The sequence below is a fragment of the Anolis sagrei genome, chromosome 7, assembly GCF_037176765.1.
Source record: "Anolis sagrei isolate rAnoSag1 chromosome 7, rAnoSag1.mat, whole genome shotgun sequence".
NCBI lineage: Eukaryota > Metazoa > Chordata > Lepidosauria > Squamata > Dactyloidae > Anolis > Anolis sagrei.
In genome coordinates, this window is record NC_090027.1 from 20,716,426 (window position 1) to 20,731,936 (window position 15,511).

At 44.0% G+C, this 15,511-nt stretch overlaps 1 protein-coding gene across 1 annotated transcript in view; it reads right to left on the reverse strand.

Annotated features, from left to right (window-relative positions):
- TGFA (transforming growth factor alpha) overlaps positions 1-15,511 on the reverse strand; it is a 47,624-nt gene extending 32,113 nt beyond the window's left edge. Inside the window, exon 1 of the mRNA XM_060787345.2 lies at positions 14,218-15,511. Within this exon, the coding sequence (XP_060643328.2) occupies positions 14,218-14,236 (19 nt within the window). The 5' untranslated portion in view covers positions 14,237-15,511. The remainder of the gene's footprint in view (positions 1-14,217) is intronic.

Genomic DNA, 15,511 nt, shown 5'->3' on the forward strand with positions numbered 1-15,511 from the left:
AACGAAGCAGAGTGTTTGAGAATCAGGACATTCATAGGGAGACCAAGGGGCTTGTATATAAAGCCATTCTCCTCCCAGCCCTGCTATATGCCTGAGAAACATAGACTGTCTACAGACGTCACACTCAACTCCGGGAACGATTCCATCAGCGTTGCTTCCGAAAAATCCTGCAAATCTCTTAGGAAGGCAGGCGGACAAATGTCAGCATGCTGGAAGAAGAAGCATTGAAGCAATGCTCCTACACCCTCAACTCCGTAAGACTGAAGACCACATTGTCAGAATGCCCAAAGATCACCATCTCTCAAAGCAGTTACTCTACTCCCAACTCAAGAACAGAAAACGGAATGTTGATGGACAGGAAAAGAGACTGAAAGATGGGTTTAAAGCCAACCTTATAACTGTGGCACAGACACCGAGAGAGAACCGGGAAGCCCTGGCCCTTGAACACTCTAACTGGAAGTCAGCTGTGACCAGCAGTGCTGCGGAATTTGAAAAGGCACAATAGAGAGCGAAAGGGAGAAATGTGCCCAGAGAAAGAAGGTGCCTCAAGCCAACACTGACTGGGACAACCTTCAACCTGAAAATGGATGCCCTCACAACAGTCTTGGATAGCAATGGCCTCCAATGTGACCCATTTAAGGTGGAATCAGGTGTCAAAGAGGGATGTGTTATTGCCCCAACTTTATTTTCCATCTTCATTGCTATGATACTTCACCTTGTTGATAGGAAGCTTCCCACCGGAGTGGAAATCATCTATCCTCAGCAGACTGAAAGCCAAAACCAAGGTTACAACAACATCTATTATAGAACTCCAGTATGCTGATGACAACGTCATCTGTGCGCATTCAGAAGAAGACCTACAAGCCACTTTAAACACCTTCACAGAAGCATACGAGCAGGTTGGCTTATCATTAAACATTGAGAAAACCAAAGTGCTCTTCCAGCAGTCACCAGCCAATCCCTCTCGAATGCCAGAAATACAGCTTAATGGTGTAACATTAGAAAATGTTGACCATTTCCGCTACCTTGGCAGCCACCTCTACACAAAACCCAACACTGACACTGAAATACAACACCGCCTGAGCTCTGCGAGTGCAGCATTTTTCCGAATGAAGCAGAGAGTATTTGAGGACCGGGACATCCGTAGGGAGACCAAGGTGCTTGTTTATAAAGCTATTGTCCTCCCAAACCTACTATATGTCTGTGGAACGTGGACTGTCTACAGGCGTCAAATGCAACTCCTGGAACGATTCCATCAGCGCTGCCTCCACCAAGACACTACACTTGGAGGACCATCATCCTCGGGCGATGAGGGATCACCTAAGTACATAAGTAACATTATTATTTCAATATCATCATTATCATCCTCATCCTGGGAGACAAGGCCAAAGATCTTGTGAAACTACAAATCCCAGGGTTCTGTAGCATTGAGCCATTGCTGATCAAATGGTATTGATCTGTATTAATTCTGCAGCAGAGATACACCCTTAGTGGGTTTAAACTTACTTTAGATGTCATGAACTTGAACAACAAACCGTAATCAAGACTTGTGCAACTTTTGGACCAAATTGCAATCCTGGCAATGACAAAGCTCCAGGCATTTTGCAAATTTGGAACTGAGAATGTGAACACATTTGCAGACCAGAAGCTGCCTGCATCCCAATGGGCCACACACAGAAAAAGGAAAGATAATCCAAAGCACAACGGCGGAAAAATGCGACCACAACAGAGGCAGGAGGAGAGCCTTGCAAAGCCTGTTTCCTGCTACATTAATTCGCAGGAAGTTCATGCCAGCTGCTCCGAGACGGAACGGCAAATGGAAAAGCGGGATACTCATGAAGCAGAGAAGATTCAGAACTCAAAGCCTCAGGGAACCCCATGACAGCCATTAAGTCTCCAAAGGAACCCATGGGAACTATAAGTCTCCAAAGCAAGAATAAGGAATGTGTCCAGAGGAGGGCGACTAAAATGATCAAGGGTCTGGAGAACAAGCACTATGAGGAGCGGCTTGAAGAGCTGGTCATGTTTAGCCTGAAGAAGAGAAGGCTGAGAGGAGACATGATAGCCATATATAAATATGTGGGAGGAAGTCACGGGGAAGAGCGAGCAAGCTTGTTTTCTACTGCCCTGGAGACTAGGACGCAATGGAACAATGACTTCAAACTACAAGAAATGAGATTCCATCTGAACATGAGGAAGAACTTCCTGACTGTGAGAGCCGTTCAGCAGTGGAACTCTCTGCCCCGGAGTGTGGTAGAGGCTCCTTCTTTGGAAGCTTTTAAACAGAGGCTGGATGGCCATCTGTCAGGGGTGCTTTGAATGCAATTTTCCTGCTTCTTGCCAGGGGGTTGGACTGGATGGCCCATGAGGTTTCTTCCAACTCTAGGATTCAATGATTCTAACAGATGTAGCTGAAGGTCTTCTCTTTCCATGCCAAACCCTTCACATGTTTGGCTTCCTTGGCATCTTTGACCAAGACCCCAATGATGGGGAGTCTGGAAGGCGTTGCCGCTTTGTGGGTTGTTTGCAAAGATGAAGGGAGGAGAGGCTGCATTGACTTCCTCCCAAAACAGAAAGCCATGCTCTAGGAACAAAGGTCAGGACTTTAGCTCATTGTTTCCCATTTCCCAAGAAAACCTTATGCAAAAGATAACATAATACGTTCCTCTTTATATTCGGAGAAATGTGGAAAGGTTGTGTCCTTTCCTTCTGTTTGGACAGCAGTTGATGACGACCGGCTTGGGTTTCATGTCACAAAGTTCAGAGGCTAGATAGAAAAATAGAAAGATAGATAGATAGATAGATAGATAGACAGACAGATAAGGTTCATACTCTATACATATCTGTATCAGATGCAGATAGATAGATAGATAGATAGATAGATAAGATAAGATAGACAGATAGATAAGGTCCATATCTGTACATATCTATCTACATCCACATCAGGTCCAGATAGATAGACAGACAAATCAGGTCCATATCTATACTTATCTGTATCAGGTCCAGACAGACAGAGAGACAGATAGATAGATAGATAGATCAGGTCCATATGCACACATAACTATCTACATCCACATCAGGTTTGGATGGATGGATGGATGGACAGACAGACAGACAGATCAGGTTCATATCTATACATATCTGTATCAGGTCTAGATAGATAGATAGATAGATAGATAGATAGATAGATAGATAAGGTCCATATCTGTACATATCTATCTACATCCACATCAGGTCCAGATAGATAGACAGACAGACAAATCAGGTCCATATCTATACTTATCTGTATCAGGTCCAGATAGATAGATAGATAGATAGATAGATAGATAGGCAGGCAGGCAGGCAGGCAGGCAGGCAAATCAGGTCCATAGCTATACATATCTGTATCAGGTCCGGATAGCTAGCTAGCTAGCTAGAATAGATAGATAGATAGATAGATAGATAGATAGATAGATAGATCAATAGGCTCCATATCTACACATATCTATCTATATCTATATATATCAGGTTTGGATAGATAGATAGATAGATAGATAGATAGATAATATCCATATCTACACATATCTATATCAGGTCCAGATAAAAATATAAATAAGGTCCATATCCACACATATCTATGAGGACTATCCGGAAAGTAAGGTTACAAGGCACATAGCTCTCACAGAGAATTTTCTCAGGGAAAGTCGTTCTCACTGCAGTGTAGCGGGAAGCCGACAAAAGTGAACGAGCAGTGCCAGTCGTCAGGAGCTCATCGGCTGGCATTGTGGTGAAGGTTAGAGGTGAGCGTCCTCATTCTGTATCCCTCCAAATGCAGAGTTCGTGCTGTAGTATGCTACCTAAATGCTAAGGGCATGAACACTGTTGCGAGAAAAAATCGTGCAGGGAGTTTTGAAATGGTTGTACAGAAACTCTCCAAAGCTCTAGGTCAGTGGTTCCCAACCTGTGGTCCGTGGACCACCAGTGGTCCACAAGAACGAAAATATTGTCACCATTACTACACAGTTGCAACGAGAACGACTAGTCTCACAAAACCCTCTTATAGTGCCGAGGCTTATCAAATATGGTTTTCTGTGGGTGAGTAGATGGCGACGACTGGATGGCATATGTTCTGTATCAGAAACTAGAGCTGATGTAGTCTATCCAATGCCATTTTCTGAATCAGCACCCCAGATAACCAAACCGAATCTAAAGTTGACCAAAAACTGATTCGTAAGCCTTTTGGTACTAATGTTGGAGGGAGTGGTCCCTGGTCAAGTGGTCCCTGGTCAAGAAAAGTTTGGGAACCACTGAGATAGATAGATATCCAGATAAGGTGAGTTAAAAGGATAGATAGCTACATCAGATCCAGATTCAGCAACTATAACTTCCCAGCGGAGCAGAGAATCTATTTCAGGTGTTGGTTCAATATTGAAGGCGCTTTCCATGGTCCTGAACCTCTTTGGGGAGCACCACGTGGGGTGCCTTTACATTGCAGAAGGGAATGGGGTTTGACACCACATGAGGGGCCATGGCTCCAGGCTATGGGATCCTGCGATTTGTAGCTTGCACTGAAATTGTCCATATCTGGAATGCACCACAATGTTGGGGATTCATGATTTGCCTGAGAAACTTGTTTACTCTGAATGTAATTTTTTTTTTTGCTTAATAAGAAGGAAACAGGAAGTCAACTCAGGAGGCAGGAAGCAAAGGTTACATAGTTTCATGGAAGCACCCATAATTTTGCATACATTATCCCTGCTGAGTGCCATGCACGAGGATGGCACCATTTCCGTGACTAAGCTTTTGCCAAGTTTTGCTGCCGGCCCTTTAAGGCTGCCAAGTCAATCTATCTGGATGAGGCTGATGGGAGTTGCAGTCCAGTCACATCAGCAAGAGAAGCAAAACGAAGTTGTAAAGAGGCAAGAAATGTGACGTTCTCCCTTGGAAGGAAACTCAAGTGTAGACCAGGCATGGGCAAACTTGGGCCCTCCAGGTGTTTTAGACTTCAACTCCCACAATTCCTAACAGACGGTAGTCTGTTTGGAATTGTGGGAGTTGGAGTTCAAAACACCTGGAGGGCCCAAGTTTGCTCATGCCTGGTGTAGCCCAATATGTTCAACCAGCCTTCCATTCAAAACAAAGAAACCACAATCTACATCTCATCATGGATTGTTAATGGTTCATTAAAGCAAATCAGATTGCAATCCACGGCCAGAGGAAAAGACCTAACCAACAAATGGAGTTTGATTTCACTCAATTCGGAAATTAGAAGTCGGTGGACCGCTGTTGGGAGTCAGCCTGTGTTTATGTTCCAGGATCATGATGCTTCTGATGATGAGGGAAATGCTATGAGAAATGATGAGGGAAATGATGGTGCCAAGGTTGAGGTGGAAGATGGAGATGGTTTGGTCAATGATTTTCATACAGACAATGACAGAGAGGCCCCAGTACAAAGGGCAGTTTCTCATGAGAATATTCCTGCTGGGCCTAGGGATGATGGTTTGCTCCCTCTTTCTGTGAGCTCTCAAGATTTGGGTTTGGGAAACAATCTGACACCCGGAAATTCTAATGAACAGCCAGAAAGGGAGTTGAAAAACAGGCAGCTGGAGTTTAGCCAGGACCAACAACAAACTCAAGATTTACGTGAAAGGCTTCGTCAGATAAGAGCCAAAGGAAGGGGGAAATGAAATCAGTTTCTGGGTTTTGGGATATAAGCTTTGCTTCAAGGGAAAACCTGTTAGATCAGGCATCGTTTGGAAATCAAGTTCACGTGCCATGGAAATTCTGTTCAAGGGGTCTTGTTCCTGTGGATGCTTCTAGCCTTTTGATGTTGACTAGCAGCATTTGGATTGTCTTTGCATCCTGTTGATTCCTATTGGATATATACTGCCTTGGATTGTTTTTATATCTTTTATAGACATTGCTTTGAGTTACTGCATTTTACTGACCTTTTGCTTTTTGGAACTTTCCTATTTTCTTACAAGCATTTCTTTCTACTGGCTATTTTATTAAGTTGTTGTAGGTTTTTTCGGGCTATATGGCCATGTTCTAGAGGCATTCTCTCCTGACGTTTCGCCTGCCCCATTCTCACTACCTCTGAGGATGCTTGCCATAGAGGCAGGTGAAATGTCGGAGAGAATGCCTCTAGAACATGGCCATATAGCCCGAAAAAACCTACAACAACCCAGTGATTCCAGCCATGAAAGCCTCCGACAATATATTTTATTAAGCTTCAATAAAAAAAGGATTTGTTTCTTCACTCAGCCTGTGGTGTGTTTAAAGTGAGGGCTTTTCCTGTCCTGGAGTGCAACAACTGCACCTCCCATCATCCCCAAGCAGTCAAGCCGGGAATGCTGGGAGCTCCATGCCATCAACTTTATTGTGTTTCAATGTAATTTTTAACAGTTCTGTCTGAATGTTTATATCTTGTAGGTTTCAATTTGTAATTCAAATTGTTTTTAGCACCGGGAGCTGCATAGAATCTCATATATGAAAGGAAGGGAAGAAGAGAAAGATGAGGAGGAGGAGAAGAAGCAGGCAGAAGACCCCTCTCTTCCGCCTTGGTCAGACCACGTTACCTGGAATCACACTGTGTCCAATTCTGGGCACCACAATTGAAGGGAGAAGTTAACCCTTTATCTAAGTCATTCATAACAATGTTGATGGCCTGCCAGGCCTCTTCCAATTCAATGATTCTATGTTCCTTCACCTCCTCTTTCTCCTTCTTGTTCATCCTTCTCCTTCTCCTAGATTCCTAGAGTTGGAAGAATCCTGGTGGGCCATCCAGTCCAACCTCATTCTGCCAAGAAGCAGGAAAATCACCTTCAAAGCACCCCCAACAGATGGCCACCCAGACTCTGTTTCAAAGCCTTCAAAGAAGGAGCCTCCATCACACTCCCTCTGGGGCAGAGAGTTCCACTGCTGAACAGCTCTCTCTTTTCCCTCATCCTGTCTCCTCTCAGCCTTCTCTTCTGCAGGCTAAACATGCCAGCTCTTTCAGCTGTTCCTCATAGGGCTTGTTCTCCAGACCCTTGATCCTTTGAGTCACCCTCTTCCTCTGGACACATCCCAGCTTAGTGTCAACATCTCCCTTCAATTGTGGTGCCCAGAATTGGACGCAGTATTACAGATATGGTCTGACCAAGGTAGAATAGAATAGAGCATGGGGAGCATGACTTCGCTGGATCTAGGCACTAGGCTCCACTTGATGCAGGCCAAAATCCCATTGGCGTTTTGAGCAGTCGCATGACATTCCAGGCTCCTGTTCCCCTTCCTCCCCATGAGGACTCCCATATCTTTTCCACACTCACTACTGTTGAGTCAGGCCTCGTCCCCCATTCTGTCTCTTTGCCATTCCTTTTTTCTGCCTAAGTGGAGTCTCTTGCATTTGAACGTCTGTTGAACTTCATTGTGTGAGTTTTGGACCATCATCTCTCTGAATCTATGATATCAGTTTTGAATCCTGCTCCTGTCTTCTGGAGTATTGGCTCTCCCTCCCCATTTGGTCCCGTCTGCAAATTTAGTGATCCTGCCTTCTCACCCTTCATCTAAATCTTAACAAAGAACCTGAACAGGACTGGACCCAGGATGGAGCCCTGCTGATGCACTCCACTCAGCCCTTTTTTCCAGGACGAAGAGGAAGCATTGGGAAGAATCACACTCTGGGTTCATTCGCTTAATCAATTGCAGATCCATCTCACTGTAGTTTTGCCTCACACACACTGGACTAGTTTCCTTGCCAGAAGGTCATGGGGGACCTACGCTACAAGAAGGAGAAGAAGAACAAGGGGGAGAAGAAGGAGAAGGAACAAGAGGGAGGAGAACAATGAGGAGGAGGAGAAGGAAAAAGAAGGAGGAGGAGAAGGAACAAGAAAGAGGAGGAGGACCAAGGAGGAGAAGGATGAGAAGCAGAAGGAACAAGAAGGAGAAGGGAAAGAAGGAGGAGAAGGAACATGAGGGAGAACAAGGAGAAAAAGGAGGAGGAGTGTGAACAAGAAGAAGGATGAGAAGGAACAAGAAGGAGAAGGGAAAGAAGGAGGAGAAGGAACATGAGGGAGAACAAGGAGAAGAGGAGAAGGAATGAGAAGGATGAGAAGGAGAAGGGAGAGAAGGAGGAGAAGGAACAAGAGGGAGGAGAACAATGAGGAGGAGGAGAAGGAAAAAGAAGGAGGAGGAGGAACAAGGAGGAGAAGGATGAGAAGCAGAAGGAACAAGAAGGAGAAGGGAAAGAAGGAGGAGAAGGAACATGAGGGAGAACAAGGAGAAAAAGGAGGTGAACAAGAAGAAGGATGAGAAGGAGAAGGAACAAGAAGGAGAAGGGAGAGGAGGAGAAGGAACATGAGGGAGAACAAGGAGAAGAGAAGGAATGAGAAGGATGAGAAGGAGAAGGGAGAGAAGGAGGAGAAGGAACATGAGGGAGAACAAGGAGAAAAAGGAGGAGGAGGATGAACAAGAAGAAGGATGAGAAGGAGAAGGAACAAGAAGGAGACGGGAGAGGAGGAGAAGGAACATGAGAGAGAACAAGGAGAAAAGGAGGAGAAGGAATGAGAAGGATGAGAAGGAGAAGGGAGAGAAGGAGGAGAAGGAACAAGAGGGAGGAGAACAATGAGGAGGAGGAGAAGGAAAAAGAAGGAGGAGGAGGAACAAGGAGGAGAAGGATGAGAAGCAGAAGGAACAAGAAGGAGAAGGGAAAGAAGGAGGAGAAGGAACATGAGGGAGAACAAGGAGAAAAAGGAGGTGAACAAGAAGAAGGATGAGAAGGAGAAGGAACAAGAAGGAGAAGGGAGAGGAGGAGAAGGAACATGAGGGAGAACAAGGAGAAGAGGAGAAGGAATGAGAAGGATGAGAAGGAGAAGGGAGAGAAGGAGGAGAAGGAACATGAGGGAGAACAAGGAGAAAAAGGAGGAGGAGGATGAACAAGAAGAAGGATGAGAAGGAGAAGGAACAAGAAGGAGACGGGAGAGGAGGAGAAGGAACATGAGAGAGAACAAGGAGAAAAGGAGGAGAAGGAATGAGAAGGATGAGAAGGAGAAGGGAGAGAAGGAGGAGAAGGAACAAGAGGGAGGAGAAAAATGAGGAGGAGGAGAAGGAAAAAGAAGGAGGAGGAGAAGGAACAAGAAAGAGGAGGAGGAACAAGGAGGAGAAGGATGAGAAACAGAAGGAACAAGAAGGAGAAGGGAAAGAAGGAGGAGAAGGAACATGAGGGAGAACAAGGAGAAAAAGGAGGAGGAGTGTGAACAAGAAGAAGGATGAGAAGGAGAAGGAACAAGAAGGAGAAGGGAAAGAAGGAGGAGAAGGAACATGAGGGAGAACAAGGAGAAGAGGAGAAGGAATGAGAAGGATGAGAAGGAGAAGGGAGAGAAGGAGGAGAAGGAACATGAGGGAGAACAAGGAGAAAAAGGAGGAGGAGGATGAACAAGAAGAATGAAGAGAAGGAGAAGGAACAAGAAGGAGACGGGAGAGGAGGAGAAGGAACATGAGAGAGAACAAGGAGAAAAGGAGGAGAAGGAATGAGAAGAAGGATGAGAAGGAACAAGAAGGAGAAGGGAGAGGAGGAGAAGGAATATGAAGGAGAACAAGGAGGAGGAGCAAGAGGAAAGAGAGAAAGGAGAACAATGAGGAGGAGGAGGAAGAAGGAGGAGGAAGAAGGAACAAGAAAGAGGAGGAACAAGGAGGAGAACAAGGAGGAGGAGAAGGATGAGAAAGAGAAGGGACAAGAAGTAGAAGGGAGAGAAGGAGGAGAAGGAACATGAAGGAGAACAAGGAGAAGGAGGAGAAGGAATGAGAAGGATGAGAAGGAGAAGGGAGAGAAGGAGGAGAAGGAACATGAGGGAGAACAAGGAGAAAAAGGAGGAGGAGGATGAACAAGAAGAAGGATGAGAAGGAGAAGGAACAAGAAGGAGACGGGAGAGGAGGAGAAGGAACATGAGAGAGAACAAGGAGAAAAGGAGGAGAAGGAATGAGAAGGATGAGAAGGAGAAGGGAGAGAAGGAGGAGAAGGAACATGAGGGAGAACAAGGAGAAAAAGGAGGAGGAGGATGAACAAGAAGAAGGATGAGAAGGAGAAGGAACAAGAAGGAGACGGGAGAGGAGGAGAAGGAACATGAGAGAGAACAAGGAGAAAAGGAGGAGAAGGAATGAGAAGGAGAAGGAACAAGAAGGAGAAGGGAGAGGAGGAGAAGGAACATGAAGGAGAACAAGGAGGAGGAGCAAGAGGAAGGAGAGAAAGGAGAACAATGAGGAGGAGGAGGAAGAAGGAGGAGGAACAAGAAAGAGAAGGAACAAGGAGGAGAACAAGGAGGAGGAGAAGGATGAGAAAGAGAAGGGACAAGAAGTAGAAGGGAGAGAAGGAGGAGAAGGAACATGAAGGAGAACAAGGAGGAGGAGAAACAAGAAGGAGAAGGAAAATGGAGGAGGAGAAAGAGGAGGAGGAAAAGACAGAGAAGAAGGAGAAGAAAAAGGAGAAAGAGGGAAATAAAGAGAAGAAGGCAAAAAAAAAGCTCTTTAGAAGAGAATCTCAAAAAAGCTGCAAATCCCAAAAGTACTTGGGATCATGGGATGGGATCAAAAGTGGGACCAAAGTGGGATAATAGTGTCATACGGAAGCTTCAAAAGTGGCTGAGATGGGATCCACCATGGAATAATGGGGTTGTGCAGAAGTCTGAAAGTTCCCTGGAACTGGATCGAAAGTGGGACCAAAGCGTGGTCATGGTGCCGTGTAAATGAGGAGAGTAAGTGCCTCCACCGCAGCTTTCCAGATCCGATGCAAAGAGCAAACACTTTCTTAGCGGATCTGAGCCATCCGGTTTGACCAGAGGGCTGTTTATTTAATGCCGTTGACAACTTATCATCTTTGACATCCGTCCAGGAATTGACACCGGTCAGACTTGTTCCCCTGACCACATCTCCAGCCTCAGGGCAAACCTCACACCTGCCTTTTGCAAAAGGTGCACCGCGAACCCCACATTAGTGGTCAAATCCCCCCAATTATGTCCCTGGTAATGATCCCATGGAAATAAATAAAGAGGTGACTAATGCCCTCGCATGAAAACAAGCCGGGTCCGTGCTCTAAAAAGGAATTACAGAAGGACATTCGTAAGTGGCCAAAGTCACTCCTCTTGAGTTGGAAAATATTTTGACACGAAAAATGACATTTGGGGGATATATATATATATATATATATATATATATATATATCTGTGTGTGTGTGTGTGTGTATGTGTGTGTATATATATGTATATGTATATGTATATCTGCCCTGAGTTCCTTTGGGGAGATAGAGCGGAATAAAAATAAAGTATTTATTATTATTATTATTATTATTATTATTACTATTTGGTCCCGGGATAAAAATAATATTCCACCATCTTATGGTTGAAGAGAAAGAGAAAAGCAGGAAGGCGAGATAAGGAAACGTTGCTAAAAGCGGAGCAAACCGGAAAGAGAGCGGGCAAAGATAAAACATGATGACTGCCTTTATTGGGTATGTCTGCATAGGAAAGGGTTGGACTAGATGACCTTTGGAGGTCCCTTCCAATTCAAATAAAGACCGGATCTAAAGGCTCCAGACTGGATCCAAATTATTATTATTATTATTATTATTATTACTATTATTACTATTATTACTATTATTACTATTATTATTATTTTGAAAACACCAGATCTGGTCTAATGGTGAGGGGTTGGTCTAGATGACCCTTGGGAGTCCCTTCCAATATAATGAAAAGGCAGGTGGAATTATTCTAAAAGCATCAGACAAGAGCCAATATTGTATTATTATAATGATGAGGATGATTATGATTATTTTTAGATTTAGTTTTGGATGCTAAGCAGGGTCAGCCCTGGTTTGGATGGGAGACCGCCAAGGAAGCCCAACTGCTGGAGGTTCTATTACGGGATATAACTGGCTAATAGCAGGCATGTGCAAACTTGGGCCCTCCAGGTGTTTTGGACTACAGCTCCCATAATTCCTAACAGCCTACCGGCTGTTAGGAATTATGGGAGCTATAGTCCAAAACACCTGGAGGGCCCAAGTTTGCACATGCCTGTCTTACAGGGACTTCTGCTCTGACTAAGAATGAGATCAGATCCTTATAGAGAGGCCAGGCTAGGAGAATGTTACAACATCTGGCCAGAGCTGATCCTGCAAGGTTGGATGTTGATGAGTCGTTGACGGTCCCGGGTTCAAGTCTCCTTCTCTGCAGGTTTGAGAAGGAAAACCTCCTGCCTGCTGCCATCCATATGAGGCTGGAGGCTCCTTTGCATTGTCCTAGTATTGTCCACTATTCTAGTATTGTCCACTCCCGTATTGGTCCTGGGTTCAAGCCTCAGCCTCTGCAAATCTGCCTGAAGCTGTTGCCATCCACATGAGCTCCACTGCATTGTCCTTCTGTCTTCACTGCCATGTAATACAGATTATATCAAAGCGGATCATCCACATGATATGCTTTGGACTGGATTATAGGAGTCGACATTGCCATATAATCCACTTCAAGGCAGATAATCTGGGTTTGTCGATGGTACTGTAGGGCTCCTTCACCCTGAACTGGATTATATGGCAGTGTGGACTCAGATAATTCAGTTCAAAGCAGAGATTGTGGATGATCTGCCTTGTGTGGAATAATGGTACTCACAGGAGACTCCGAGCACATTACAGTAGATATATATATATATACACACAGATTATAGTAGATATATAGATATATAGATATATATATATGCACACATACACACACACACACACACACACACACACACAGTAGCCGTCCCCTGCCACATGTTGCTGTGGCCCGGTATGTGTATATGTGTTTTGTGTGTGCATATGTGTGTGTGTATATATATGTGTGCTTGCATATATGTGTGTGTACACAAATATATGTGTGCATATATTTGTGTATTTGTGTGTTGATATGTGTACATGCCTATTGTGTATATGTATGTGCTTGTCTATATGCATATATATGTTTATATATGTATGTGGATATGTATATGTATGTGCATAGGGATATGTATATATGTATGTGTGCATGTATATGTGCATGTGTATATGTATATTTGTGTGTTGATATGTACATGCCTATTGTGTATATGTGTGTGCTTGTCTATATGCATATGTGTATATATGTATGTGGATATGTATATGTATGTGCATGTGGATATGTATATATGTATGTGTGCATGTATATATGTATATTTGTGTGTTTATATGTGTACATGCCTACTGTGTATATGTGTGTGCTTGTCTATATGCATATGTGTATATATGTATGTGGATATGTATATGTATGTGCATGGGGATATGTATATATGTAAGTGTGCATGTATATTCTAAATTATTCTAAAGGCATAATGTATATGTATATATGTGCGTATGTACATGTATGTGTGTATATGTGTATATTTGTGTGTGTTTGTGCATACACACACAAATATGAATGTGTGCATGTGCATATGTGTATGAGTGTATGTCTATATGTCTATATGGTGTATTTTGGGGGGGGTTTTAAGTTTGTTCCGCTGGGGTTTTGTGTGTGTGTGTGTGTGTGTGTGTGTGTGTGCGTTTATGGGTGATGGACACTCATTGGACTGTTAGGTGTCTTGTGTCCAAATTTGGTGTCAATTCGTCCAGTGGTTTTTGAGTTCTGTTAATCCCACAAACATACATTACATTTATATTTATATTTATATATAGGCAAACATTCAATGCGTTCTATACACAAACATAAACAGTAAACAGTACACAAACAAAGGCAAAGATTTCCCTTTCCATCACCGGCGTCTGGATGCAACGCTCAACTCTGGCCATAGGGAGGTGCTCTTGTTCCATTTCCATGCCGAGGAGCCAATTGTCCATAGACTTTCCTGATTGCGTTTTCCAACATGGGTGCCTTTTACCTTCCCGCTATTGATCTACTCACATTGCATGTTTTTGAACTGCTAGGTCAGCAGGAGCTAGGGCTGACAGCGGAAGCTCACCCCAATCAACAACTTCAAACTGCCAACCTTCCGGTTAGCAAGTTTTGCTGCACCTGAAGGGTCCCAGAAGGAGCCTACGTTGCCCGATATCCCAGGATCTGATCCCAGATTATCTGTTTCGGAGTGGATCATGAGTCTCCACAGCCAGATAATCAGGGACAAATCTGGGATCAGATCCTGGGATAGAGGGACAGTTTAAGGCCCCTGACATCCAGATTATCTGCTTTGAACTGAAGGAAAGAGGAGGAAGAGGAGAAGGCTTACCCAGCAGGAGGAAGGCCATCTTGGAAGGAGGCTTCAGGCAGCGCTGGGACTTGGTCGGCCTCACTTGCCCAGCAAAGAGCAGCAGCGCATGGAGAGCCCTTCGGCCGCTGCTTGGTCAAGGGTCCAAAGAAAGGAGGGAAGGAAACAAGGGTAGGGAAGAAAAGGAAGAAAGGAGGAAGGAAATACCTGGAAAGAAAGGAGAGAAGGATCCAAGAAAGTAAGAAGGAAGAGAGTGAGAAAGACTTAAGTAGAGGAAAGGAGAGAAGAAGGGAAGGAACTAAGAAGGAGAGAAAGGAAGGAAGGAAATACCTGTAAAGAAAGGAGGGAAGGATCCAAGAAAGTGAGAAGCGGGTGAGAAAGACTTAAGAAGAGGAAAGGAGAGAAAAAGGGAAGAACTAAGAAGGAGAGGAATGAAGGAAAGAAAGAAATACCTATAAAGATAGGGTGGAAGAATCCAAGAAAGTAAAAAAGAAGAGAGTGGGGAAGACCTAAGGAAAGAAAAGGAGAGAAGAAGGGAAGAAAGAAGGAAAATGTAGGAAAGAATGAAGGAAATACTTGTAAAGAAAGGAGGGAAGGATCCAAGAAAGTGAGAAGAGAAGACTTAAGGAAAGGAAAGAAGAAGGGAAGGAATTAAGAATGAGAGAAAGGAAGGAAGGAAAGAAAGAAAGAAAGAAGGATGGAAATACTTATAAAAAAAGGAGAGAATGATCCAAGAAAGTATGAAGGAAAAGAGTGAGGAAGGCCTAAGGAAAGAAAAGGAGAGAAGAAGGGAAGAAACTAAGGAAAGAAAGGAAGGGAAAAAAGAAGGAAAGAGTATGAAAAAAGAAGGGAGAAATACCTTTTATAAAAGGAGGGAAGGATCCAAGAAAGTGAGAAGAGAGAGAGAATGACTTAAGGAAAGAAGAAGGGAAGGAACTAAGAAGGAGAGAAAGGAAGGAAATACCTGTAAAGAAAGGAGGGAAGGATCCAAGAAAGTAAAAAAGGAAGAGAGTGAAGAAGACGTAAAGAAAGAAGAGAAGAAGGGAAGAAACTAAGAAAGAGTAAGAAAGAAAAGAGGAAGAAATTCCTTTTATAAAAGGAGGGAAGGATCCAAGAAAGTGAGAAGGAAGGAAGGTGGGAAAGGAGGAGGGTGAGAAAGAACTAAGGAAAGAAAAGGAGAAAAGCAGGGAAGGAAGAAGGAAATAAAGGAGGGGAGAAACTAAGGAAGGAAAGGAGGAAAGAGGAGGGAAAGAAAGGAAGGAGAGAAGAAGGTAAGAAAAAAGGAAGGGAATGAAGGAAAGGGGGAAAAAGAGGA